The sequence below is a fragment of the Protopterus annectens genome, chromosome 8.part0, assembly GCF_019279795.1.
Source record: "Protopterus annectens isolate FY-2018-M chromosome 8.part0, PAN1.0, whole genome shotgun sequence".
Classification (NCBI taxonomy): Eukaryota; Metazoa; Chordata; order Ceratodontiformes; family Protopteridae; genus Protopterus; species Protopterus annectens.
The window spans coordinates 1,394,563,152-1,394,590,935 of NC_056741.1; the positions used below are offsets into that span (position 1 = coordinate 1,394,563,152).

Genomic DNA, 27,784 nt, shown 5'->3' on the forward strand with positions numbered 1-27,784 from the left:
CCCAAGGTTGTATCGGACTTGAATATTAACCAAACTATAGACCTACCAGTTTTCTTTTCAAATTTCTCAAACAAGGGAGAATATTGCTTACATGTGTTGGATGTGCACAGACAATTACGTTTTTACTTGAATAGAATGAAGCTGATTAGAAAATCAGACTGTTTCTTTCCTTTTCAGGCACTAAGTTGGGCAAATCAGTTTCCAAAGTTACCTTATTAAAATGATTGAGAGATTGCATCATGTTTGTTTACGACGAACGTAAACTGAATCTATCGACAAAAGTCAAGGCTCATTCTTCTAGATCATTTGCCACTTCAGTAGCCTTCCATTGTAGAGCCTCTATGGATGAAGTTTGTGCAACGGCCACTTGGGCTGCCCTGCATACCTTTATCACTCATTACAAATTGGATACGATTTCCAGGGGAAGAGCATCCTTTGGCTCTATGTTGCTCAGGAATATCCTTCCATAGGGCCTCCCGGGACATAAAGTAGCTAGGGACTCTGTCCCAACAGTCAAGAATGAATGAAGATTAACAACATCAGATAAAGAAGTTATGTTCTTACCATAACGTTCCATCTGTGTTGCTGATCTTCCTTCATTCTTGACATCCCACTCTCCATCCCTCTCCAAAGACTCCTGGAGGTTCGTACCTAGTCCTGATATTTCAGTAGGGAAGTGCTGAGACAAAGCTTCTACTTTTATTTCTACCTTTTACTTCTACAGGCAAAACTCAATCTGAGGAGAAGGGAAGAGGGGTACTATGGGTTCCCTTAACTTGAGAGTTTCTGACTGGCGTGAGATTGTTACAACAGCTGATTCGGTTCTGAGGATGGAACCAAGACCCAACAGTCAAGAATGAATGAAGATCAACAACACAGATGGAACATTATGGTAAGAACATAACTTCTTTTTTCCGCGTATTCAGTGGAGTTAAATAGGTTTAAGGATTTGAAGCTTGCTAATGTATGACTTAGGAGTAGGTATTTTGTCTTAAAGACATTTTGTAAAGGTACCTTGGGTGGAAGGGATCTCTGGTTTCAGTTTTATTTTGACGGAGACTGCTTAATGGTCAGACCTTACAAGTGATGAAACTATGCAAAAAGCAGTGCACGGTGCTCCCATTTTAGTAAAGACAAGATCCAAGGTGTTATTCTCCCTAGTGGGTACTCTTGACTAATTGTTCCAGGGCATCTGTATGTGTATGTGCATTTATGTAATTGGTATTAATTAGGATAATTACAAATTAATTTTTGTTTGATCCATCCATATGCATGTCTTTTATACATGTATTTATCTAGTATAATATTCATATTATGTGTAGATATTTCATTTGTGATCAAGTGATTTTCATAGTATGTTTTTATTAAATGCTTGGTATGCATGTTTATTAGAAGCATATATTTTTCTTACCACAGATATATTGTTTACATTATGCTGTTTCAGAAAATCCATACTATCTTTTATATAACTGATTTTAATAAAATTACCCTTAACTTTCCTTCCAAATATTTTGAGATAAGTTCCATGATCCAACCTCTTTTAGAGACAGTAGGTGTCATAGGTGTTTTTACAAGGATTTTTGGATTTTGAGCAATCCATAGTATATATAACCATAACAGGGTGGAGGTATGTGGAAAAATCATTTATTAAATAACCATCTAAAAACATTCCATACACATGATTACTAACGCTCATGATATCCTTCACTTTTAAGTTATTTATTTGATCATATGTATTCATACTACTTAATAAATCTAAAATGGCATTATCATACAGCATTTTATCCATAACAACAATTACTCCACCTTTATCTGCATTTTTTATAATTATACTATTGTTCTTCAACAAAGAATTAAGTGCATCTTCCTCACTGGTTTTTAAATTATAGTAGAGAGTTCTTATTCCTTTCTCATATAAATCATATATCTCTCTCACATGCTTGTTGAAATATACTTATTAGATTATTTTATTACTAATCAAATTTATTGTCCTATAATTTATTACTTATAATTTAAATTCTTTATCCATCAATATTCCTAGATCTTTTCAAGTGCAGCTGAAATTACAATATATATATATATATATATATATATATATATATATATATATATATGCACATACGTGTGTGTGTGTGTGTGTGTGTGTGTGTGTATATATATATATATATATATATATATATATATTTAAAAATACACAAATATTAAAACACCCACAGGTGTAAAATATGCCTCCCTTGGAAACTTACTTTAACTATAAATGCATATTGTTATGGTAGCCTAGCAAACATTAAATTATTTCCGTAATATCAGGTACTAAATAGTAATAGTTAAACCAGACCTTTTGCAGATATCTGCTAAATAAGAGCTAGAAAGATAAAAATTCATAGAGTAACATGTATTTTGCCCATATCTTTTTTTAAACTTTGAAGCAAGTTTAAACACATCTTAGACGTTATAAATGTTTATAGTAATCAAACGCAATCACTTGTGCTGATTCCTGCCATTCTTTAAGTTTTAATCCATGTAGAGGACATCTACAGGTTATCCTTGACTCATCTCTAATGTAACACAATCAAGGAGCTTGCTTAGATTTGACTGACAGGATGCCCTAATTTTGAATTCATCATGGTTAGCATTCTGGCATTGGCTGTCTTTCTGGAAGTTCGGTAGGATTTCCCCCATTATCTTTTTTCATGGCCTTTCCTGCCAATGAGGTGTAACTAACCAGTCTGCATTTCTCTGGGCAGTCCTGGCTTTCCTTCATGGATTGGCACCACTCATTTTTCCAGTTCTCGGTAATTTATGTATTAAGTTTGTTAAATAGGGTTGTGGTGTGGTCCAACAGGACCCATTTCAGCCACAGCCCAGATGACAGTAATTGCATCCATTTTACAAAAATAACAGGAACATTATACATAGAACATTAGCCAGGTCACTTATGCACATACATATGAGTACGAGTAAGTATGACTAACAAAATTGTAATGAAACATTCGGTTCACTGTTGCATTGCCATTAATAAACCATTATATTACCAGCTATTTTCAAAATTTACATGGATTAAGGCAGAAGATTGCATGTAGGGCTTATGTTATGTGTGCATGTAGGAATGAGGGATAAAGCTGTGAGTGAAGAGTGGGTTGTCCAAAGCATGAGCATTTAGTTGAATTTAGCAGAAACACTAGTAATTTTGGCCTGAATTCATAGTCATGGTAATCCATATCCTAACCAATATGTATTAAATATTTATGTCAGGTTGCCTGACTGCCAATTTTTAAGATTCCATCATATTCGTCTAGAATTCTTTCTGTTTTATTCTCCTGCTGATTTCTTGTTCAGCAATGCATATTCCTCTTCTGCAAGTTTAATTTTATTATTTTCTCTTCTGGCCCTTGATACCTGTTTGCGCCACCTAGATTTTGGAAGTTGCTCTTATTATACATTTTTTTTCTTACTGTTTGCAATTTTATCCTGTCATTTGCACAGTTGTTGATATATACTGATGCATAAATGGGACAGTAGGCGCTGTCTATCCATTATCCCTGTTCTTCTTCACTTTTCCATCCTGATTGCTAAGCTACGTAAATTTCCAAAGTGTTAGTCCTTACCTTCCTTTTGTTATTCTACAGTTCTATAACTTGTGCCATTTCACTGTGTGTCCTGTGTGACATATGCTGTCACCTCAGTTCTCCTTTTAGCTATCTTTCCTTCATGTGGTATATCTAATAATAACCCTGCTCTATCCTCTGTAGTTTGCCCAGGTTGCAGTTGTATTGACATATCTATCCTATCATTCCTATAGTCCTGCTAGCCTTTGGACACTGATGAGACTTTAGAGGATGCTACCATGCTGCCCACATCACTGCGCTTTCAGCTAACTTTTTTGTTCTTTTTGGATGTTTCTGTAGTAGTTCCCCTGCCAATATGAAGCACAAGGTGAGCACTCCCTTCCTGTTGTGACTGCTTGGTCACTACTCGGTTTGTCCTGTATAACGTCAGACCTAGAAACATCTATCTCAACTGCAGCTAACTCCACTTTCTTGCCCCACCATGCCCTTTTAATGGTAGTGCCCAACTGCTCTCCTCTTATAAGCCTTAGCTACATCTCCTGTCCATTCTTGTCATACTGCCTGTGCTGACTTTTCCTGTACTGGACTGTCCATGCTCTTCTTTTTCTCCCATTTGGAGGCTTCCTGCATTTGTTCCCTTTACTGTTCCTGCACCACATGTGCCTGTCTGACATCCAAAGATTGTGAAGTTTTTCTTCCTGGCTTGACCAATTCCTGCATTACTGCATTTTTCCTCTTTTCTCTCTACCATAATCATGGAAAAACATTTCTTGGCTGCATCTGCCACTCCCTCTCTTGAAGTTTATGCCTTCTCCCCTGCGTCCTCATCTTTCCTCTACCATCAGTTTTTTTTCTAAGGTCTGCCTTCGCTTTATCTTTTGTCATCTCTACTTTTGTCTCATTCTCACTCCCATTGCTGCTGTAGCTTTCACTTACCAGACTCCACATACCTCATTTGCCTATGACTTCCTAGGGGAGTTTGGTCCTTAATATTGAGGGTAAAGTTCATTCAGATCCTATTTTGTTAAGTTTGCATATCCTGTAAGAGTGGTACTTCCCAGTTTTTAACCACTTCCAACCCAACTTGCCAACTGATATAAACCTGTTTCGAGGTTGCAGCATTTCTGAGGAAGGGGGGTAGACACAACAAAATAGGAGCTGGATGAGTTTGTCCTTGATAGTGAGAGCTTTTCTTTTCCTGAGCCATGCCTCCCCATCTCTGAGTTCTCTTCAGCTGCTCAACAGTTGTTTGCGTGCTTTTCTGTTCTTTTACTTAGGAGTGATAGCTAAATGGAGTCTTTTCTCGTATTTGTGTTGTAGATGTTGTATTGATTTGATTGGGCTTAAATGTTCTGATTTCTGTAGATTCCAAGACTGCAACACTTCAGAGAATGAGCAAGACTGTTTTAAATGATTACTCACCGTCAGTGTGAAAACATAAAGGTCTGGTGCCAGACACCTTCACTAGGTAGAGGGTTGTCATATTCATATATTAGCTGCTGTCAATAGTCTGTGTAACTCTGTCAAAGAACTTTACAAATGTTTTAGGCACAATGTGCCATTAACAAAGTCAAACTGCTGCAGATCAAGTCTAGTGAGAGTTTTGATATCAGAGTTTATCAGGTCCTTTATGATATGTTCCATGGCTTTGTAGATGAGAATCGTTAGCCTGCTGCAGCTATAATTTCCAGGTTTAGCAGTATGATCACGTCTATGGAATGACATCACTACTGCAGTGCACCAAACCTAAGAGATAAAACCTATAGCTGTACTTAGATTAAACAGTTTGAGGAGTGGTTCTGCCAGGATATGCCAAGTATTTTATATTAAATAACCATGTGTATTGTAAAGCTCTATTGATCAGGACTGCAAGATTTGGGGAAACATGAATCATAAACACTGTATACCCAATAACTGCATTGTAATATAATTTGAGCTGCTGAACTTCGATTATAGTCTGGCTATTTGTAGATTGCTTTACAATTGTTAAGCAATCCTTCTGGTTCATCTGCATATGTCCACTCCTGTAGTTACTCTAGTAAGCTGTAGCATATTATTCTGCAATCACCCTAAATGAATTTCTCTGGACTTCCTAGACCCTTTTTCAGTCTCATTAGCTCATCAGGTAGCACACTCTCCTTTGGTGCAGAAGGTTGTGGACTGCATTCTCATGCCATCTAGTTGGATCAGTTTTCCAGTACTGACAGTGCAGAACTGGAAAATATGAGTTCTGCACCCCTGAATGTACCATTCTTCATAGACATTAAACTGAGGCCCAATCTGCCTTATTTGGTGGTAGCTCAAGTCCCTTGATACTTATTGAAAAGAGCAAGGGAAATTACCTGGTGCCTTGACCAAATTTCACATAATCAGTATCAATACCATCTAAGATCTCCCCTGAAAAGGGGCCATCGGCTTAGTGGGATTAACCTGGTCAACAAAATGTAAATAAAATAAATAATTTTGTGTGGGTAAGGTTGCATTAATGATAAATCGTAATATTTGGTTTATGACCGACTTAACTTCTCTTTGTCCCAGTCAGAGTTTTAGAATACTCGTCCCTGTACCTACTTAACTGAATAAACTACTGGAAACTTCATCAAGGTCTCTTTATTCCTCCCACAGGGAGGTGATCAGAGAGAGAGTGTGTCTCTAGATCTGCTAGCTAAAGTGATTTTGATGTGGAGTAATCATTTATACTCTGTTTTTAATTTTATGAACAGTGTTATAATCCCTTTGAAGGCTTTATTTGGTCCCCTACTGGGCGGCTTTCCATTAAACCTTCATATGTGTGCATGCCACTCATTCATATACCTATCTTTGCCAGAAGCCTTCTTCTCACTGGTTCAAGTGTTTTAGATCTCACATAATCAATAGAGCAGTTTCAGCTGTATAGTGACTTGCACTCATTTTCCATGTAATTATTGATTTCCTTCACAGGTCTTCATTCCGACTTTAAAAGAGTTAAATAAATATGACTTTGAGACTGTAGTAGGCTATTTCTAGTCTTTTTAACACCGGTTTATTTGTTTAAAACTATTTTTATTGTTCTTCACTCCTCTTTAAAATGGATGCTAGAGAAGAAAAAACGTATACAAAATGATACAGTTTTTAGACCTACCAAAGATGAATCATCAAATAAGGCTGTAAAAGAATTGAAGATGCTACTTAAATGACTCCTGTGTCAGGGACTTACAGTTGTTTTCAAGACTATCAAAACTTTTAGAGGTTTTATTGCTGGATGTGAGTGTAAGACTCCACTGATTATCAGCATAAGTCCCTACCCCTTCATCTAATAAAGCTTCTTATCTGATGCAGTTTATTTTCATCTGGTTCAAAGCCTGAGTTGTCAGATCAGATTGGACCTCAGAACCATCTCTGAAGCTTCATGGATCCAGTGCTCTGACTCCTCCCCTACCCAAAATTCCCTACACTCTACCTTAGTACTTCAGATCTCATTTACCACCTGAAGTATCAGATGTGTTTTGTGCGAATGCGCATTCTTCAGAAGGCATACCCTTTTGTATATCTGCAGTCCTGCGGACCTCCTTTCCTACTGAGAAACATGTATTTCTAGATTCTTTCCTGTTGCACTTTTGGTCTAGGCTGTAGTATAAGAAAACAGGGGAGGATTGGTTTTCTATGGAGTTTAGGGTTATACTTGTAGGACAGTTGTTTTCTTGTCTTTGTGGTAGTACTTCCCTGCAGGTAGCTGCTACTTCTGTTTTTTTTTTTTTTGTGTACCTTTATTTTCAGTTACTTAGGATATTTGCTGTGTTTTTTGGCTGTACCATCGGTTCAGCATTTTCAGGATGTTTGACGGTCAGCAATTTAAGAAGTGTGCTGAGAGCGGGCACAAAATATTTTCCCAAAATCCACATTCCTTATGTGTCCGCTGTATTGGAGCTGCCCATCTCAGTACCGATTATGATACCTGTGACTCTTTTGACACTTTGACACTAAGGCCCTTCAAACTCTAAGGAAAAGCTGGTAGTCAAAGGTCTTCTTCCTTGTGTGTCAGTGTCTTCACTTCCTGCTGTATCATCATCATCCACTGCTGCCTCTTCTCAAGCTAAGAAACAGGGCAAACCAAAAGTAAAGAAAAAGGACAAACCAAGGGAGTCCAGTGAGAATGTGAGTTTAGATCAGAAGAAGAGAGACAAAGAAATTGAAAATGTAGAAAAATCCAGGAAGAGATCTTTGGATCCCATTGCTTTGGCCACAAGGCAGAAGAAGTTCTTAAAAAGATGGAGGAAAAAGGTAAATCTATGCAAACTGTTAAATAATTTTTACAAGTACAACCTCCAAGGTTTAGTAGACATTGGCCTTCCAAGAGTTGGTCTTTTCCTGCCTCTTCCAGACCTTCTCAGTCCAAACCCAGATCCAGCAGAACTCCCAGGCTTCAGTCCCAGGGTACGCACAGGACTAAGCAGTGGGGGGGCCTCCACTTCCAAATCTAGGAGTAATAAACCCCCCCCTATGGTAAACTGTCTCAATGACTTCCTTTTAAAACTTCCAAGCACTTATCAACTGACTGCCCTTTTGGGGGGAAAGATTGCTCTTCATGCCAAGAACTGGGAACTCATTACCCAGGACAAATGGTTTTAAATATAGTGCCCCAGGGATACAGATTTCACTTCCACACGTTACCAACACCAAGCGGGTGGCCAGATCTACCCCCAAATCAGTGGGCAGAGGCACAAAACAAAGTACTTTCTCTCTTAAGCATGGGGGCTATTCAATTGGTACCAGAAGAGGAAAAGGGACAAGGTTTCTACTCAAGACTTTTCCTGGTACCCAGAAAAGACGATTCATGTCATCCTAGCCTAGACCTGTCTACTCTAAACACCTTTTTGGTGATTCCAAAATTCAAGATGCTGACTCTTCACCAGTTGCTCCCTATGCTAGGCAAAGATGCCTGGTTGGCAACACTAGATTTAAAGGAGGCATACCTGCACATCCCAATCAGGGAATCTTGCAGAAGATACCTGCGCTTCAAAGCAGGCTGTACGCACTATCAGTTATCTGCACTGCCCTTTGGCTTATCTACTGCGCCCAGGGTATTCACAAAGTGCCTAGCTCCAGTCATTGCATTTTGCAGACAAAGAAATATTCAGATTTACCCATACCTGGACGATTGTCTAATTCAGGCAGAAAGCCAGGACATACTTTTGAATCATCTGGCCTTTGTACAAAGGGTACTAACCTGTCTGGGGTACACCATAAACAAAGAGAAATCACACCTGGTATCCTGTCAACAAACTATATTCCTGGGAACAAGCTTGAATACAACTTCCCAGATGGCTTTCCTCATGCCAGAGAAACAAATTCATTTGACAACCTACTTCAAACAAGTGGCCACTAAAACCCTGCTATCTGCAAGGCAAATACTACAAGCCTTGGGGTTCATGGCCTCCTGCATTCTTCTAATTCCATATGCAAGACTGCATATGAGGAAACTATAATGGTATCTAAAAAGCCTATGGTGTCAACATTCTCAGGATCTAGAAGCAATGATTCCTATCATACCTTTCCTACGCCAAGAGTTCCTTTGGTGGGCAGAGGCCTGCCACCAAAACCAAAACAAGAGACTACCATTCACACTACCCCCTGCCACCCAAACCCTAACAACAGAAGCGTCAGACTATGCATGGGGGGCTCACCAGGCAGGGAAGTGCATTCAGGGCAAATGCAACTCAAGTCAAATGCACCTGCATATCAATCAAAAAGAAATGTTAGCTGTGCAGAATGCTCTGACAGGCTTCAGGGACCACATTCTTCCAGGACAATTAATGGTAAAGATGGACAACACTACTGTTATGTGGTACATAAATAAGCAGGGGGGGTACATATTCTTACCCCCTCTGCAGACTAGCCATGGCAATGTGGAACACAGCCCTGAGCTACCAGGTGCATCTACAAGCTCAATTCCTACCAGGAAAACTAAATACACTGGCAGATGAACTAAGCAGAAACCTCATGTACCCATACGAGTGGAAACTTGAACCAAGGATTTTCAACATGTTGACAAGCAAATAGGGGAACCCAGATATAGACCTGTTTGCCTCCCCCCAGAACTATCAGTTGGACAAACGGTACACAAGGACTCCCCACAAACAAGCTTGGAAAGTGGATGCTGTGTCCTTCAGCTAGAAAAACCTATCAGTTTATGCCTTTCCTCCTCTGCCTCTGCTCTCCAAAGTACTACTAAAGATCAAACAAGAGAAACCAAGGACGATCTTGATTGCACCAGACTGGCCACACCAACACTGGTGTACCCCCTCTTGCGCAGCGTGTCACTGTTGGCCCCTTGGCACCTGCCTCAGACTCCTACCCTATTTTCTCAGCAGGAGTACCAGATTCTGCACCCTCAGCTTCAAACACTGAACCTAGCAGCCTGGCTAATTACCTAATCTCTCCTTTACTATCCCTCAGTAAACCAGTGATGGATATCATTTTAGAGGCAAGGAGGCCTAGTACTAGAAAATCTTATGCTGAAAAATGGAAAAGATTCTGTGCCTGGAACCAATCTCAAGGGATGAGCACAGCAGTGCCCAATTTACCTCAGATTTTACAATACTTAACTGAGATGCTTCACAAGGGCCTGTCTTTCTTCTCCATCAAAATTCACGCCTCAGCCATTTCAGCTCATTATAACACAGAACCTACCGTCTTCTCTCATCCACTGCTCAAGCAGTTCCTCAGAGGGGCCAAACATTTAGGATCACCCAGGAGAGCTCCAACTCCAGCCTGGGACCTTAACTTTGTATTGGAGAAACTCGCCCTTCCTCCTTTCGAGCCAGCTGCTATTGCAGACTTAAAATTCCTTTCTGGGAAAACAGCTTTCCTTTTAGCAATCACTTCAACAAGAAGGGTATCTGAATTACAGGCCCTTATGGCAGTGGAGCCTTTCATCATCTTTCATGCGGACAGGGTGTCCCTCAGGACCAATCCTTCCTTTATGCCCAAGGTGGTATCCAGTGTGGCCCTTAATCAGTCCTTTCATTTGACAACCTTCTTTCCTAAACCACAGAACAAAGGGGAACGGATACTGCAGTCCTTAGATGTGCACAGACAACTTAGATTCTACTTGGACAGGACTAACCCTCTAAGGAAATCTGAACAACTGCTGATAGCATTTGCTGCAGGGGCAGAGGGGAAGGCTATTTCAAAGCAAGCCATTTCCAAATGGATAGGCCATTGCATTAATTTTTACTACAAGCACCATGGAAAACCTATCCCACAGGGGATCAGATCCCACTCAACCAGGGCTGCATCTAACTCTACAGCCTTTTTCAGAGGCGTCCCTACCAGGGACATCCTAGAAGCTGCTACCTGGAGTTCTGTACATACTTTCACCAAGCATTACCATTTGCCTATTTTCTCTAAATCCAGAGCTGGCTTTGCCACTGCAGTCTTGCAGGGCCTTATAGCTGGTCCTAATGCTAACTAAATTCCTTCTCCCATCCTTAGCTTTGGGAATCTACCCAAATGTGATGACTGCAACAGTGAAAAACAATGAACATAGTACAGTTGTGTACACTTACCATAAATGTAGATGTTCGAGTGTATTCACTGTTGCAGTCCTGGTTACTCTCCCTCCAGCCCCCTTACTTCTTTTGGCAATACCTCTACTCTCCTTTACTATGCTCAAAAGCTTTTTGGTGTATTTGCTTTTTCTTGGAGGTATAACCTTGCATATTCATAGATTTAATTGCTTCCCATTAGGGGGCACCTGACATTTGGGGCAAGAAAAACTGATGTAATGGCGTCGGCTGCATGTTTTATACCCCTGACAACCTGACATCACAGAAGAAGGGACAGCAACTGACGCAGGACCGAAGACTTTGTTAATCAGGCCGACTGAGGGCTACTGCAAGCAGATAACCCAAATGTGATGACTGCAACAGTGAATACACTCGAACATCTACATTTATGGTAAGTGTACACAACTGTACTATAGTCATTACGACACCTTCCTGATCCCAAAACAATGTGGTCATGACCTTTCCTGATGACTTTTGTGTCTTGAACTTTGGCCGTGGGGAACTTGAGTGTTGCCATTGCATGAACTGTTGTTTTGTCTGAGGATCATAGTGGTGTAACCATGTTTTTTTAACAGTAACTAGTCACTCCAACAAGTTGGCACCAGCTCAACGGAAATGTCACAAAATCAATTTGGAAGTGTCCACTCGACATCTTTTCTCATTGGCATTCAAATATTGGGCACCCACTTGGCTAACAGCTTCTGCATACCCAACTGCTCATGGATTATAAACCCAACACATTTCTTGGATATCTGTAGTGTCTCAGCAGTTGTTTTAGCCGATATATGCCAGTCTTCCAAAATCAGGTCATGGACATGGTCAACAGTTTCAGGAATTGATACCTTTTGAGACCTCCCAAACCTTGCTGTATCTTTGATCTGAATCTCCATGCTGAAAGTTTGCACACCACATCTTCATAGTTGAATAAGAAGGGCACTTGTCACTCAATGTTTGCATCATACATTCATGGATTTCTTTTGGAGTTTTCTTCTGCAGGAATAGGAACTTAATGACAGCTTGTAGTTCCACACTTGAAAATTCCACACTTTTCATTGATATGGTACAATCAGTGATCTAAAACAATGTCAAAACGTAGTTTTACAATTCTGCAAATTGGCACTTTACAAGATGATATAACCCTCTCTTCAGCTACATGGGAAAATAATCAGAATTTAGAAAGTTGGTCGGGCTTAGAGCTTTTCAGCAGCCCCTCATAAGTGATAGTGGCAAAGACAAGAGATCTCCTGTTTAATCACATAGAACATGGTTTTAATTTTTCATTTCCTGGAAATAAAATACAAACAGTTTTCTGTGATTCCGTTGCCTGGAGGCAGTCATAGATGCGTTTGGATGAAAACTACACAAAAAATACAAGTGGAGTTTGAAGATTCAAGCAGTCCTGACAGACTTTGCTCAGCAGCAATGTAGTTTCTGAAGGTTCTGCACTGTGTGTCTTCCTACTGCTCTGTGGTATGTCTTGAATTGCATCTCTCTTGTACCACAAGCAATACTGCATGTGAGAAAAACTCCGTGGCACCTCAGAAATCTATGACGTCATTTGAAAGTTCCAGTGAAAATTATTCAAATTCCTAATTAATTTGATGGACAGCTATTACAAACTTTTCCATTGGACTGATATTTTCCACCTTCAGAGATTCTGTATTTAACAGTAGACTTGCCAGATTAGGCTTGAGGAACCTAGTTTAGCAACTTTCCAGTACAAAATAACTGATCTCAAGAGGAGTAATTTCTTTATGTCACCCTGAAAGAGTTTAACGCATTTTGCATTGCTCTTGATAGTCTTTTAAGACAGTTGTCAGTCAGGTCTTTTCCAGATCAAATAAGTAATGCGGTATATAGATTAATAAGGGAGATTCAGATGTTTGTTTTTCCAAGGAGAAGGTCAGAATCTGGTGCAAGGTTTTATAATTCAACCTGAAGTTTTGAGCAGTACATGCTCCAAGTGTAAATAAAAAACATTCAGGTAGCAGATATCAAGAAAGAGTATAATTGACTCACAAATGGAAGTTGGAACCACACATTATTCAGAAAGAAGGGGAATATTGTTTGCATCTTGTTGGATATAAACAGACAACGTGAAATGTAGAAAATCACAAAGGCTAACCTGCTTGTTTGTTCATTCAAAAAAAGGGAAAGAAGGCCTGTCAGTCTGTAAAGAGACACTACCCAAATAATGTACCTATTCCACTGTCTTTTGTTAGGATACACATCGTAAAACGTTACATGGCAAAATAAGAAGCTATTATCCTAGGGTAGTATTAGCAGCTTATTTCAGAAGTAATTTCTGTGCAAGGCATTTTGGAAGTTTTGCCACATGGTCCACTGTTAAGACCTTCACAAAACAGTGTCTATTGAATGTATAGTCCAGAGTTAGGATGGATTTTTGTGTTCCAAATGATTTTAATTGTCTGCTTTTCTTGGATTTGATACCAACTAATGAAGCATTTAGCCAGAAGATATGATTAACTATTGCACTGGGACTCCCAAAGATGGCAGCATGGTTTTATGAAAGTATACTTACCATAAGAGTAGATGTTTGAGTAATGGTCACTACAACAGTAAAGCTAAGTGCAATTGTACAGTTATTGTTAATGGTCATTCATTTTCCACAGTTGCTTCTGTTATAGTTATAGAATATTATGATTGCCTATGTAATAACTTGTCATAATCACCTGTGTGTGGAGGTTGAAGGGCTTGAAGAACAGAAGGTGACTTCTGTCAATACTGAGTATATATATATATATATATATATATATATATATATATATATATGTATATATATATATATATATATATATATATATATATATATATATATAGTCTCATACACCTATGAAAGCTCTTTACAGCACTGGCAGGGGGACCAGCTAAAATCCTTCTTAGGGAATATAGAACTGCTGGTAAAACTGAGCAGGATGAAAACGAAGTAGATGGGACAGAATCCAGATATTTAATGTTCCTGCATCCATTCCTGAAGGACCTACTGTTATATTAAGTATTGCTGTAGGTAGGGAGTGTGTTAGAGCCCCAGAACTCCTTGTCTAGGACAGAGGTAGGATGTATATCAGCAGTGGATCTCACTGATGCCTGACAGTGATAGAACACAGATGCATCTGCAACTCTCATTTAATCTTAAAGTGTAGGTTTTCTTATTTCACTAGCATCTTTTATTATTAAAATGTGGGTAACTTTTGTCTTAGGGCCCTTATTTAACACACAGAGATGCATATTAATTGGCAGGAGGGGGTGCTGCTCACCTCACTTTTTTTAGATGGTGTTTACAGCATTAAACATTAGTTTAATACTAGTCTCTTACTGTAGTTCTGTTTTTGGAAGAAGCAAGGTGTTCAGGATATGAAGTGCTAAAGAAAGAACACTAACTGCTCACTTTTATTACATTTATATCACTGTCTTTATTTTTCTGTACATTGTTCTTGGATAAATAGTTTACTTCTGCTAGCTTGTAGATCAAATCACTGATTCAGTGTAATTTAAAACTTTTTAAAGCTGGCTTTTTTTTCCTTTTTTTTTTTTTTTTTGCTGCAAGCAGGATTTCTGTCCAGTGTCCTGCTGGTATTACATGAGTTTTTTGTAAACCATCAGTTCCATTAAAGAATAGAGTGTAATTGTCCGGACATTAATGTGAGAATGCAAGAAGGAGCCAATTCACTGTGTCACTTCTTTCTCCAAGAAGGCCCTTTGTTTTAAAAATGTGAGGAAACTTGAGCGAGTTGTACATGTTACTTTGCAACTTCCATCTAGACAGAAGGCCTGCTGTTTGTGAGGAATATGTCTGTACTTGAACACCTGAGTCTTGTCGTTACACATCTAGCCTCCGCACTAATTGCTGTCATAGTACCATCTTACCAATGTACAAAAAAATACAGTGATTCTTTCTTTCTTTCCTGCATGATAGAATGCAGGCCAGGATCACAAAGTACTATGATTTGCCATGCAGTTCTGATTTCTAGTTCATCATCCTGCTGTCCTCTTACCTTCATAACATTAGACTGGTTAAAAAAATTCAGTATCCATTTGTGGATTTAAGTTTTAAAGGAGGTTGTGTCGGATAGGACTGGCCTGTAGTACAGAGGTAACTGGGTGATCATATTCTTTCTCTGAACTTGTGCCATTGTTAAGCTCCACATGCAACTTTGATGACTGCGCATTTGGAAACTAATGAGAACTTAAGCATGTTTCATTAATTTCTTTTATGAAATGGAAAACTGGGATCCCCGAGTGACATGCTTGCCTGATTTCAGAAAAGTTTCTTGCTGAATAGGTCCTATTACATGTTAATTGAACCATTCATTAGCATGAGACTACAGGAAAAAAAAAGAAATGGGAGCCTGGGTCCCTTAGAATTGTTATATCAATGGAAATGCAGTTTACAATGTTATTAGGAGAAACTTGAAAGGGCCAGGGTTGTCCTGAGGGAAGAGGTTTCATTCTGATGCGAGACAGTACCAGCTGAAAAGAAAGTACATTTTCAGCTAATACTATTACTATTCTAAGTACAGAATGCTTTCTTGCTGTATAGCATGTTGTGTAGGGTTTAAGGACTAGCAGCCATTTACAGTGATAGTGAAAAATATTTTTTAAAGTGAATACCTCAGTTTGACAGGAATAATAGCATTTACAAAGGAACTACTCATGGTAAGGGGGACTCCTGCAAAAAGGCTGCATGATTGCAATTTGAAGGATGGGTCCTAAGCTAACATTTTTGGAAAACTTGGAAAGAAGTATTAGATGAAATCTACAGTCATCGTTAGGTACTGGTGTTCGTCCTTTATACCAATAATTTTGCTATGTCCTTCTGTTACAGTTATTTACATTCTAGTCTGTAAGATTCTAGATATTCTTTAAAGTTTCACTGCACCAGTTTTCAAAAAAAAACATTCCCATCTCTTTGTATGTCACTAATGCATTCAGATTGACCCTTTACATAGTATGTATTTGCAGTGTTCGCGTGTCACATAGCTCATTTCAGTTCTAGCATTCCGTGCTTTCCTGTTAAGGTGCAATCATTTCCTTGCATGTCTTTTCTGTCATGTCATATTAATCATTCACTTCAGCTTTTTTTCCTTCTTCTTCTTGTAGTATTTAACCAGTTGTCAGTGTTTTTTTGATGGCCATGATGTTCTAATGTTGATCAGGACACTGCCTCCCTCACCTTATAATTTGTGATGCTATGATGCAGTCACTTCTCATTATGAATCACAATTATTGTCATCTTACTAGCTACCTTCTTGCATTTTTCACTGGCTTCTCTGCTTTTCGTTACTTTTGTTTGTTACTGTTTGTGAGAATGTGTTGTCCCCGTGACAGCGGGTCTATATTAGACAAATGAATGCTTAAAATGTTGAGTACAACATGCTTGACAGTTTTTAAGTGAACGTTCATCTAATTGAAACCCCAGAATATCGAAACAAGGAGTTTCAAAAAGTTATAGTTGGCCAGCTTTCAGGAAGCCAACGGAACTGTACACCATTACCCCCCCCACCCCAAAAAAAAACAAATTTGACAAACAAAAATAAAGTGGGGGGCTTTGCCCCCCACATCCCCCAATGTCGGTGCTGTGCCCCCCACCCCCCCATTTAAATATACCAACACCGAGATCGCACCACATTGGACGACTGTTATAATATTACACCGGGTGAATGTCGAGACCGCACCACAGTGGAGGACTGTAAGATCGGCAAAATGGGGTGAACGTTCTGAAGTCAACCATTGGCTTTCTCACGGCTGGACAGTTTATAACTTTTTCAAAATTCTTGGGTTTTGCTTAGACGAACATTCGTCTGAAAGCTGTCGAGCATGTCGTACTCAACATTTTAAGCATTTGTTCATCTAATAGGGAACGTTGAGAGTATTAATAAGAACTATTACTCCTAACAAAGGGGCGGCCACGGTGGTGCAGTGGTTAGCATTGCTGTCTCACAGCAAGAGGTTCTCCGGTTCGATCCTCAGCTAGGGTGCCTTCTGTGCGGAGTCTGCATGTCCTCCCTGTGGTCGCGTGGGTGTTTCCTCTGGGTGCTCCGGTTTCCTCCCACATCCCAAAGACATGCTGTAGGTGGATTGGACACTCTAAATTGGCCCTAGGTGTGAGTGTGTGCGTGCATGTGTGTGCCTTCTGTGGAAGGTTGGGCGCCGGGCTGGCAACTCAACACTGTAAAACTCCACTGCCAATCATGAGCGGACAGGTGATCCGCTGTGGAGACCCCTAACTGGGAAAAGCCGAAAGAAGAAGAAGAAAGAATTACTCCTAACAGTAAAAAAAAACTTTCCAGCTGATTGTGATCTTATTTTTCTGCAGTGATAGCTATTGATTGTACATTTTATTTTAGATACAGCTGATTGTAGTCCTAATTTTCATACTGTAATAATTATTGATTGTTCATTTACTTTTTAGATACTATGAACTGGTGACAAAATACGGTAATTTGGAACCATTGGCTGTGGTTGACCTTCGACCTCAAAGCAGTGCAAAGATTGAAGTTCATTTTGAAGGCAGAGTTGAAGTTATGACTGTCCGCCTAGACCAGACTGTGGCAGAATTTAGAAAACAGCTTAAAGATGTTGTTCAGCTGTCAACCAGTAATATGCGTATCTACTACTATGATCAAGAAATGGTAAAGGCATTTGGCCCAGAGGAAATTAAATTCAGCTCACGGGCCCTGCATTCTTATGGCATCCGGGATGGTGATGCAATTCATGTGGTGCCAAAGGCAAAATAATTTATGCTACTTTGCACTCACAGATGTCTGCCTTTTATTGATATACAGGTTGTTTCTGTTTCAGGCAAGCAAGGTATCTTTCCTGTTTGCGCAATTTACTTGATGGTACCCAGGAGATGAGAGATGAAGATGTTATGTTCTCCATTCTTGATTAAGTCTGGTTTCTGAAAATCCATTGCTTTGTTCTGCAAGTACTCTGGTATATTTAAAAAAATACAAGAGATGGAAGGAAAATAATTGTATTTTGAAATAATTGCCAAGGAAAGTTTTGGGTTCGTACAGTATTAACAGTAACTCTGAACCTTTACCTAAGTACTTACGTTATCAGCCTGCTGATTGGTTAAAATTTAATGATCATTTCTTTAGTTCGAAACAGATTGAAATCAGGATATGAAGTACTTCAGATGGTCTTTTGAACAGTCAGTTTTTGCTACTAAAGAGATGATTGGAAAGAGAAATGTATCTGCAAAGAGCTTATAGAGGGCTCTGTAACTGACCAGTAGCTGCTGGGCTGCTCGTTGTGGCATTCCTAATTAAAAGGGGAAGTTTCAGAGTGCTTTCTTCCATATAAAGGCTGATTCACAGTAAGTGTTGAGGATTCTTTTGCCACCTTAGATTTAGTTCTTTTTCTTCAAGAAGTTAGCTATGTAGCGCCAAACTGTGCATTTCTTTTGTATGTTATCTTTGACAGTGTTCTTCCAACAGGGGGTCTAAATCTTCCATCTCCAGCATTACATTCATGGTTTTCAGAATTGTATCCATGTTGTAATGATGCATACTTCATCCATGCTGTATACTTTTAACATTTAGATTCAAGGGAAAGAAATATATTCTTGCTTGTCAGCAGAAGTAGCTGTAAATTGCACAGATAATTAGTGCAAAATATGGGCATTAGTTTGATTTACTCAGCTGCTACACAGATATTAAAAATAGAAAGTATAGGGACCAGAAAGTGAAATAGTATCCTAAGGTAGCATTTTGTGATTAATTACAAGATTTGCAAGCTAGTCATTTGCCAGCCATCGACCTTTAGGAGATGCACTATTAAAAGGGGATAATATGGAAATAACTAGTAAAGTATTCACCAAATGCAAATAGCAGTGATGTGGTACAGAGAAAATGTGATATGCTTGCAGCCCTGCAGTTATTGGAGCTGAAGATGATCATAATGATTTTAAAGTTATTGTAGTTCTTCTACAGCAGCAAGTGATGACTGTAAATATCTGCAGCTCAGGCAAACTCGACAAGCAAATTATTCATTTTATGTAATTAGCTATTAATTTGTCTCTCTTAAATTTTAATGTGAATTTTTGTTAGATATCCTGACTGTGACTGTTCATACATGAATGGTTGGTGTCAGTTAAATTTATAGAAAACTGAGCAGAGCCAGTCATTGATTTAAACACGACACCTCTGACCACTGGTTGCCAGGCTAGAAAATTTTATGGTGGTAAAAGCACTTGTTTAGAAGGATCTTTCGCAGTGATGGTGCAGAACCTGGTTCTCCTGTAAATGCTGGTTCATTTTGCTGTGATGTACACACACGTGCTCAGCATATTTCAGAGTGGCATTCCTTTATCATTTTGTCCAAAAACAAAGTTTACTTGAAGTTTTAGTTCATGAAGCTAATCTATCTGTCTAAAATCCAGTATAAACCAGTCCAGTGATTAGACAGCTTTGTTCTTTTTATTAAATGCACAGTCAAGAAGACTGTTTTGGGTGGAGGTTTGGAGTTGGGGGGGGGGGCTGTTATTTAACATTGTACAGCCTTCCTGGGCTTGTCCTTATTACCCATGCTCAGACTTGATTGGATATGCATTAATTGTCTTTAATATGATTGGGACATATTACTGTGATAACACTAGGAATTGTGACATCAGCCAGATGCACGTGTAGCTAAAGTTTAGCTAAACCTTAACTGTTCTGAGTAGCAGTGGCTAAGCAGTGTTCATGGGTTCCATGTGGTGAGAAGCATTTAACTTACACATTTTGTAGAAGGTGCACTGGAGCAAATAATTTATAAATGTTTAATACAGATCAATTTTTGAGTTTTTAAATTATGACAGTGTGCCAGACATGACTTCTGCAACAATGAAATAGCTTTTGTTATGTTTGATATGTCATAAACAGTGCACTCTTCTGTTGACTTTCAAACCTTGTATAATGTTTTAAAACTGTGTTAAATTATTCATATTTATTCTTTAGAAGATCATCCCAAAGAAAATAAGAAATAAATCTGTAGATGTCTGCACCAAAGGTAATGTGTTATACCATCACTGTGTTTGAAGTTGATTGGACTTCATGTGGGGACGAATGTTTTTTACTATTGTCTTTGAATCGCATAATGACAGAATCTTCAAAGCATGCTTGCCAAAACCCTCCCTAAGTGGTTTCTTTCTGTAGTTCTGAGTTTTTGTAGTATCATAGTGTCTTAGTTTACATTACAGTGTAAAACCCTGAGAAAGGATTTCCTGAAGTTTGGGGAGAAGAACACCATAACTGTAGGTCTGCATTCCTGGACAGTTTGCAATTAATATTTATGTGCTGAGTAACAGGAAGTTCAAAAACTGAATTGTGTGATAACATTCCATAGCTGTGCTGGTATTTTCTTCCAAGTCTACAGTTGATTATATAGAGGATTATGGTTATGTGTTTGAGAAACTGATGTCAAGAAATTCACCTCGAGTGCAAAGCCCAAGAGGTGCATCTTGGCATCCATGTCAAGAACACATATTAGGTTATGATCAGTGACCCGATCGTAATTATTTGTAGTGCATGAAGCTTTATCTGCTCCATGTGCTACTAGTTACAGGGAAAAAACTGCTAAGTGTTTTGATGGCTTTCAAAGAGGTAAAACGCTTAGCAGACGCTATTAGAAAGGGAGAATAATGCAGTCTGTTATGGTTACACTCACTTTTCATGCATCTCAAGTGTCTAGGTTTTCGGACAACGTCCATATAATTGCTTCAGATCTTTAGTCTTTTCCCCAGCACATTTTTACCACTGAAGATTGAAGTCAGTAAGTAATGAAATTCATTTTTAAAAGTTCATATCCTTCAGAAAATAAACATGAGCACATCCTGTTATTCTAGCAACTTTCTAAGTTTTTTAGAGGAAGTTAGGGGCACGTTACCAGTAGAGAGCAGGCAGGAACAGAAAAGCTTTTATCTCTGCTATTGTCATTTCCAACTGTCAGGTTTTACTGCTGAGCACTGGAATCAATCTTAACAACTTTAGCGGGTACTTAACAGTTAAGGTTGGGTCGCATGGCACTCTGGCGCTTAACTGGTTTGTCGTTTTCTGAATATCGCAGCATAATCAGCATGCTACATGCAATAAAAAGCTATATAATTTTAATTTAACTGTCTTGGTTTGATGTGTAACTGCTTTTAGCACCCTCCTGGATGGTTTTACGATTGCAGTACTATTGTAAGACCAGACAGTCATCAAAAACAAAATACAAAGCCAGAGAGCACGAGGTGAGTTAAAATGAAATCAAAATTATCTCGGAAAAAAGCAATTAAACAATTAAGAAATACCACCTCCTTTTAAAAATACATTTTAACAAAAATGTCCAAGATAACGAAATATAATAATTGCACACATAAGATAAAATAATAAAAACAAAACATAATGTTATTAGAAAATAAACAATAGTTGATGTCCAAGAAAAAAATAAGAACTGTTTAAAAGTAACAACATTTTTGGGAGCTGCACTTGAGTTGTAAAGAAATGTGACATGCTTAAAACACACTCTGTATATCCTGTAAGGAGCACAGTGGTCCAGTAGTAAACAGTAATTAATTGAGCTACCTATAGACATACACTAATGTATGAGCAGGTAATTTGTGATTCTTTGTTGAGTAACTCTGATGCTGTTTAAAGGCTAGGAGTGTAGTGAGTGAGTTTAAACCAGCCAGGAATGTTGACATTAAGTAACTTCGAGCAAACTGCCCAAAAAATATAATATGATAAAAAAATACAAGACATAAACAGAGCATAATCAAATTAATATATGCTAAATTTTACCATCATTGTATCATCTAGCATGGACTCTGAATTTTTTTGCAGTAGATGCCCACGTAAGACACATGTAGCCTCACCATAACAGTCAAACACACCTCACTTTTGACAAACAGATTTCATGCAAACCACAGTTTGCACACATCCTAATTTATCAGCTGTAATATTTAGAAACTCAGGTGGTTAATCGTTTTCTGCCACTACTGCTTCACAGCTGTATGCAAGCCATTCTTTTACTGTTGGATGTTTTTATGCCATATGGTGAATACAGTTGTTTTCTTCATTTTGCTTTTCGCTTTGCAATTCCAAACATGACAGTACTGTGTGATGTACACTATGTTGTATTATTAATTACACAGGGATAAGGAGTTGTTGCACTGTATCATTACCATGTCTTAAGTTATTCATGGTAAATACCAGTAATACAATAGTGGAAATTAGACATTTTGTTTTTGTTTATTAATTTGGTAAGGAGTTAAACAGTCTCGCCCAAGTGGACCCTTTTCAGTTGTGACCTAGGAAAATACAGAACATATGTCATACAAAACAAAAAGGACTGGTATATATAAGGTGAAGTAGATTTCAGGGGTTGCAGATGTACAGCTGTGGCAGAGTAGGTAACCCCATAGTTTCAGTTCAAATGTAGAATATAAGTGCAACAGTCCTTTAATGATGTAGCTTCAGGATGCCTTATTACACAGTCATTCCTCAGTCAAATAATGTCTGAGTCTTGTTTTATTGTAAAGGAAAAGGATTCCAGCGTGTGGATCAGGCTACAGAGAAAACATTGCAGGAGTTTTTTTTAATGCTTGTGTGATGCTTAACAAATTTCTTGCTGATGTGGCATAATGCAACATGTATGATGCATCAGGGTAATAACTGAAATGTAACGGTTTGAAGATAAGTAGATTTGTGTTGAGACAAATAAGCAACCAATGTAGTGAAGCCTTGTACAGAGAGAGAGAGAGTCATAAACCTATACATGCAGCCATGCAGCATTTGATGTCCTTCTATTCCTATGTTGCAGCATTCTTAACCTTAGGGAGTTGCTGCGTGCAGCACTGGACATCTGGCCATTATACCAAAGTCTTGAGTGTAGGGGTACGTGCGACGCAGCATGTAAGAGCCATAAACTGATGGCGGCTATATCTGTGACATCTGCACATACCCAATTCAGAACTTTTATGGTGCAGCGAGTTTCAGGCATCCATTTGCCAGCTCCAGATATCCGGCGTGTGTTTGGCCTCACCTATCCATTCTTGATGACCGGTCTTGGCTGTTTGCATTCCGATAAGTACCCTTGCGGGTTTTTTCTATTTTATTTACCTTTCTCAGACGTATGTCATCTAGGAAGGGAAGGATATGCACGATCAGTGTTTATTTTGTTTAGGAGCAGGTCACAATTATAAGATCTGTGATATTTGTCAATCCTTTGTGCCTAAAACCCTTGGAAGCCATCTGTCAGCTCTAAATCTCTACTTGGAGAACCAGTGTCTCCGATACACCAAGGAAGAAGGCAAAAAAAGTTAGGCCTGACTTCCAAGCTGTGCCTCAGATGCCCGGTGAAATTCTAGAGACGAATGCCAGCCCAGAATCACTCTGGACTTCAGGTGTTCCACTGTTACCGGGAACTGGAATGGAAACTAGTGCAGAGGATACCCAGAGTACGTCCGCTGAGGCCTTACAACCATCAGCTCCTGATGGTGATGGGGAACCACAGCTCGAGGCATTGGTGGAGCATTCTACTGCTTTGCCATCCACCCAAACCTTCGCATCCAGGCCTTCTACTGCTCCAATTGCCTTAAAAAGGAAACAAAAAGAGAAACACAGGGTTAAAGAGCCTACCTCAGCTTGGGAAGCATTCTCACTATCTCTGTTCAAGGCCTTTCAGGTACTCCAGGCCCAGATTCCCGAGTCAGGCCTTCCTCTTGCTGCACAAGAAGAATCAGAGGAAGGGTCTTCCCCCTCTGATGAGTCCCTGACTTGCTCACAAATGGATTCCCCTAAGGATTTTGCCCCAGAAGTAGGAGTCCATCACTCTTGACTCCCCTGGAGAGGATTTCTCTTTTGGGGACACTATTTCCCTACATAGACAGCATTTCAAGTGGGAGGTATCAGATGTTTCAGACACCAAGAAAAGATACTTTGAACTACTCCAGATGGAGCAACCCTCACCATCTGCAGTCCCGCCTTTGCTCCCAGCATACCAGGATGCGTTCGTAGCTGCTTCCCAGAACCCTGAGTCACAGCCTCCTGCTAACAAGAGACCAGACAGATTCTATAAGTTTTCTGAAAAAGAACAGTACCTTTTTAAGAATCTGCCATCAGATCCTGCTGTTATAGCAGTCTCAGCTGATAAGTCTTCCAGGCAGCTTCCTTCATCTTACTTATTTCTTACTGACAAAGACAGTAAATTCATAGATAGGTTGGGAAAGAAGATTTATACTTCCTCTACCGTGGCCATAAGGGCACTTAATTACCAGACTCTTATGGCCAAGTTTGCTGTAGACTCCCTGATTAAGACCTCTACTTTGCTGTCTCTACAGATAAGGCTCAACTGAATACCCTTTTGTCCACAGTATCCCAGGTGAAGAGACATTCAATTAAGTGCATCTAGGATGCTGTTGAAGCTTCTTCTAAATCAGCTGCTTCTGGTTCGGTCCTTAGGAGGTTTTCATGGTTGAGACTACAACCACTGCCTTTGGATAGCCAGGCTAAATTGTTAGATGCCCCTTTAGACAATTCAGCACTCTTTGGAGATGCCTCTTCCCAGTTACTCAAATCACTGCAGGAAAAAGAGAAAAACTTACAGAATCTGAAACATTTATTGGTTTCACCTGTTCCCAGATTCCATAGGAACTATCCCCAAAAGCCTGTCTTTGCCAGGAGGCAGTCTTCCCACGTCTCTGCTACCCAGTCAAGGGGACAGAAACAAACAAGGGGACAAACCATCCCTAGATCTTCCTCCTCTTCCACACCTCCTTCCTTTTGGAGGCAGCCAGACCCAGATAGAGCTCCTCCACTGTGACTCACTTCCCCTACCCACCTCCACCTCTCTCTCTGCACCTAACCCTATCCCTACCCTCCTGGCAGAAAATAACCACAGACAGGTGGGTGCTCTCTATCATCGAGAGAGGATACTTCATAATATGTTGGGCATCTCCACCATTCCATGGAGATCCACAACCACCACCCAGTCAACTTCAACTATTTCCCATTATCCTGAGACAATTCCTTTCTCAGGGCACCATAGAACAAGTGCCCATGGGGTTTTACTCAAGTATGTTTTTGGTGCCAAGAAAAGATGGTCCTTGGAGACCCATACTCGACATTTCTTACCTCAGTCTCTTCCTCAGGGTGCATACCTTCAGAATTCTCCCATTGCATCACCTGCTTCTCCTTGTTCCTCAACAAGCCTTCATGGCCTCCTTGGATCTGAAAGATGCCTATCTACATATCCCTATTCACCCCACTTACAGAAAATGTCTTCATTTCTCAGTGGGTTCCTCACATTTTCAATTTACTGCTTTACCCTTTGGGCTGTCCACAACACCAAGAGTATTCACCAAATGTCTAGCCCTAGTCATTGCATACTGCAGACTTCAAGGGATACAAATTTATTCTTATCTGGATGACCTTTTGAACCTACATCAAAATCCTCGCACCCTGTCTTAACAAGTGGACTTGGTTTGCAGGATTCTGCAGAATCTAGGCTTCACTGTAAACTGCCTAAAGTCTCAAATGACTCCCTCACAAGACCTAGTTTTCCAGGGTGCAGAATATGGACAGACTTGATGTCAGTCTTTGTCCCAACACAAAAAGTGGAGTCTCTCACCCAGTTTTCCAAATCCTTTTACCACTACCATCCATCTCAGCCAGAGAATTCCTGAGAATCCTGGGATTTATGGCATCCTTGATTCCCATGGTCCCTCTAGCCAGGATGCACATGAGGAAGTTTCAGTGGGTATTGAGAAGCTCTTGGAACCAACACTATCACTCCTTGGAAATATGTCTTCCTCTTCTTCCATGCCTAAAAAAGGAACTTAGCTGGCGGATTTCAACTATCACCCTCTTGCCCTTGCAAAGTTCCCCACCCACTCAGACTCTTTACACAGATGCATCAGACTTCACTCCTTGGAAATATGTCTTCCTCTTCTTCCATGCCTAAAAAAGGAACTTAGCTGGTGGATTTCAACTATCACCCTCTTGCCCTTGCAAAGTTCCCCACCCACTCAGTCTCTTTACACAGATGCATCAGACCTAGGTTGGGGGGCAGTTCTTCACAATACCGGCATCCAGCACAAAGTGCAGGGAAAATGGTCCATTCCATAAATAAAGGACCACATCAACCTAAAGGAGTTAAGGGTCCTGGCAATACAGGCCTTTCAACAGATCCTTCTGCCAGGCACATTAAAGGTCATCACAGACAATATGACGGTCCTGTGGTACATAAACAAACAGGGGGGAGGAGCAAAGTCCTACCTTCTTTACAGCCTTGATATTCAGATTTGGTCGTTGGCAACAGCACTACAGATACATTTACAGGCAGTTTACATTCCATCAGAAGACAGTGTGATAGCAGACACGCTAAGCAGGACGTTATCACCTTCCCACTAATGGATGCTTCACTGAGAGGTGTTTCTGGATCTAGTTCACAGGTGAGGTACTCCTCAAGTAGATCTGTTTGCCTCCTCCCAGAACAGACAGATACCAATGTATTACACAAGGCTGCCACATCCACAAGCCTGGAAAGTGGACGCCTTCTCCTTTTCTTGGGAGGGAATGTTCCTTTATGCTTTCCCCCATTTCATTTAATTCAGAAAGTCCTCCTGAAAGTACAGAAGGACAGACCAAAAATCCTGTTGGTGATTTCCTTCTGGCCAAGACAGCATTGGTTTCCCCTACTTTTCCTTTTAGCCCAGGGCAATCACTACAAGTTACCCCACCACTTCAACCTACTCACACAAGGTAAGGTGTCCTTCTCAACCTCAATCTGACAGCGTGGGTGATAGAGTTCTGATCCCCTTCAGGCACCTGTACTCAGAGAACGTACTCAGTGTCCTGCAGGAGGACAGGAAACCAAGTGCTAGGAGAAATTATTTATTTAAATAGAAAAGATTCTCCCATTGGTGCCTTAAAAGTAAACAGGATCCACTTAAAGCCTCGGTTCCAGTGGTCCTTTCCTACCTCTGTGAGTTACTGCATTCAGGGTTGACTTATTCTTCAGTGAAAGTGCACCTCTCTGCTTTTTCTGCTTGCCTTCCCTTGACCCCCTCCTTTGGCGCCCGGGTTAGATGTCAAGCTGTTTCTGAAAGGGGTCCTTCACATCAGACCTCCTCGAAAGCTCATTTCCCCACCTTGGGATCTTAAATTTGTGCTGGTAGAACTTACACTAGCTCCCTTTGAGCCAGCCCATTCTTCTTCCCTCTAAAATTCTGTACTTGGAAAACAGTTTTGTTAGTGGCTGTCACTTCTGCCAGGAGGGTTTCAGAGATATAAGCTGTCATGGCTTCACCTCCCTACCTTGCTTTCCATAAGGATAGGGTCTCCCATAGAACTAACCCCTCCTTCATGCCCAAGGTAGTTAATTAACTATCCCTAAACCAGACAATAAACCTGCCTGTCTTCTACTCTCAGCCTCAGAACTCCTCAGAAAGGACCTTGCATTCCTTGGATGTTCATAAGCAACTGAAGTTGTTCCTAGACAAGACCAAACCCTTCAGGCAATTGGACCAACTATTTGTTTGCTTTCATCCTAGACCCCTAGGTAAGGCCGTGTCAAAACAGACAGTTGCCTCCTGGATTTCTAAGACCATTATGTTTTGCTATTCCTTTCATGGAAAGCAATTAGGTTCATCCATCGAGGCCCATTCCACTAGAGCTGCTT

The 27,784-nt window shown here is 39.9% G+C and overlaps 1 protein-coding gene across 2 annotated transcripts in view; it reads left to right on the plus strand.

The window, feature by feature from the left end:
• TBCEL (tubulin folding cofactor E like) overlaps positions 1 to 20,130 on the plus strand; it is a 730,316-nt gene extending 710,186 nt beyond the window's left edge. For both annotated transcript variants that reach the window (XM_044080979.1, XM_044080980.1), the window contains exon 8: positions 17,550 to 20,130. In XM_044080979.1, coding sequence (XP_043936914.1) covers positions 17,550 to 17,874 — 325 coding nt within the window. In that variant the 3' untranslated portion in view covers positions 17,875 to 20,130. The remainder of the gene's footprint in view (positions 1 to 17,549) is intronic.
• Positions 20,131 to 27,784: the final 7,654 nt, after the last annotated feature.